The sequence below is a fragment of the Aplysia californica genome, unplaced genomic scaffold (genome assembly GCF_000002075.1).
Source record: "Aplysia californica isolate F4 #8 unplaced genomic scaffold, AplCal3.0 scaffold00161, whole genome shotgun sequence".
NCBI lineage: Eukaryota > Metazoa > Mollusca > Gastropoda > Aplysiida > Aplysiidae > Aplysia > Aplysia californica.
Window position 1 is genome coordinate 1,135,326 of NW_004797431.1, and position 1,698 is coordinate 1,137,023.

Below are 1,698 nucleotides of genomic sequence, written 5' to 3' on the forward strand. Positions count from 1 at the left end.
ACCCCCCCCCCCTAACATTTGAAACCTTTTTTGTTCATATCATGTATGGAATAGCCTAGGCCTACTTGATGGGGTCCGAGCTCACCCAGGCTTAAATTTGATACCCCTGCGGAATACTGAGAGATAGAAATAGAGACAGAGAGATAGACAGATAGATAGATACACACACACACACACACACACGTGCGCACGCGCACACATACACACAGAGACACACACACACACACACAGAGACACACACACACACACAGAGAGAGAGAGAGAGAGAGAGAGAGAGAGAGTGTCCACCACGAAGAGTATAAGAATTGATTCGTTAAATCCCGTTATATTCTATTTTGTATATATTCTGATGAATAAGTGACGTCATTAAATTTCCTCGTATCTATTATATAAACGTAGCCTAGATGAAACAAAATGTTGTAATCCTATTTCTGTCTTATCAAGAACATTGTTTGGTGTATGGAAATAATTTTAAGTTGCTTTAATGATAGTTTACGCTTCCCTACATTTCTTTTAAAAACAGTGCTGAAATCGGAATTCTGAATTTTTAGTTTAGACGTGACGTCACTGGAATGGTCACTGGAGTAGTAATGGCGGCGGACACTGAGAAACTGTGGAATATCCGCGAAGATGGTTGTTTATCGGTTGATGCCAGTACCTCTCAAATCACTTACAATTCGTCATTAAATGCCGTCATTTTGTTATCAAAGGATCATGTCACAGTCATTGATGCTCTTTCAGGGGCCTTTCTGCAGAAGTCGGATCTGTCTGGTGAGTAGTGTTATTCACGAGAGTTTTAGTTTTGTGACTGACTGCTGACTGTGTTGCCTACTGCTGTTGTTTCAGGTTTAGATAGTGACTGTACTGTGAAGGACTGTAGCTCTAAACTAAAAGTGGAACTACGACTCTACAATGCAGGAATGAAAATTACAGCTTACCAAAATTAAATCTAGTAATAATATCATCTTTCTGTACCACCCTTCAATATCATAGATAATTTTTTCTGACTCTGGCCTGATCATGTGTGATACGAGTAGAGTAAAGGCCGGGGTGATCTTGTAGATTCCATTCGTACCCTTGTCCTGCGGGGGCTGGGTTTATGTTGCCCGATAAGCCTATTTCGGCACCTCGCCTGCGTTCTGGTCCCGCGTCAGTCTAGATCTAGCCCTTGGCTCAGCGCACCATCTCCCCTTGAATTCGGGTCCCGAGTCGGATCCGCATTCATGTAGCTCAACTCAGGTGTATGTGCGTCAGTCTGCTTGAGTTTGTGTGCGTTTGTGGCCTTCTTCTTACCGCCTGCGTTGGTTTGTAACCGAGGCATACGTTCAAAACTCGCCAAAAGTTGGTAGTCTAGATCTAGATGTTCGGCCAATGAAATTATCTAAAAAATTGAGGAGCTTGAAAGGATAACTTCAGGAAACAAGACTTCTATTTTTCTATACAAAATCTTTCAAATGAGCTTGGTTTAGTATGAAATGATACAACCTGATAAAAAATATTTGATAATTTGTACCAATGTGCAGGTGCAAAGAACAATTTGAGTGCAAAACATTCAGAAATTGACCTATTTACTTATTATTGCGAATGGAGTGGTCTGTGTGTGTGTGTGTTTGTTTGTTTTTGTGTGTGTGTGTGTGTATGTGTGTGTGCCGTGTGAGTGTGCGCGTGTGTGTGTGTATGGTGTTAATGCGGGGGGGG

General features: G+C 41.8%; 1 protein-coding gene across 1 annotated transcript in view; it reads left to right on the plus strand.

Annotated features, from left to right (window-relative positions):
* Window positions 1-380: 380 nt before the first annotated feature.
* The window catches only part of LOC101845464 (baculoviral IAP repeat-containing protein 6), a gene marked incomplete in the record, with an annotated part of 131,221 nt that continues 129,903 nt past the window's right edge, over window positions 381-1,698 (plus strand). Inside the window, 1 exon segment of the mRNA XM_035969592.1 lies at window positions 381-771. Within this exon segment, the coding sequence (XP_035825485.1) occupies window positions 573-771 (199 nt within the window).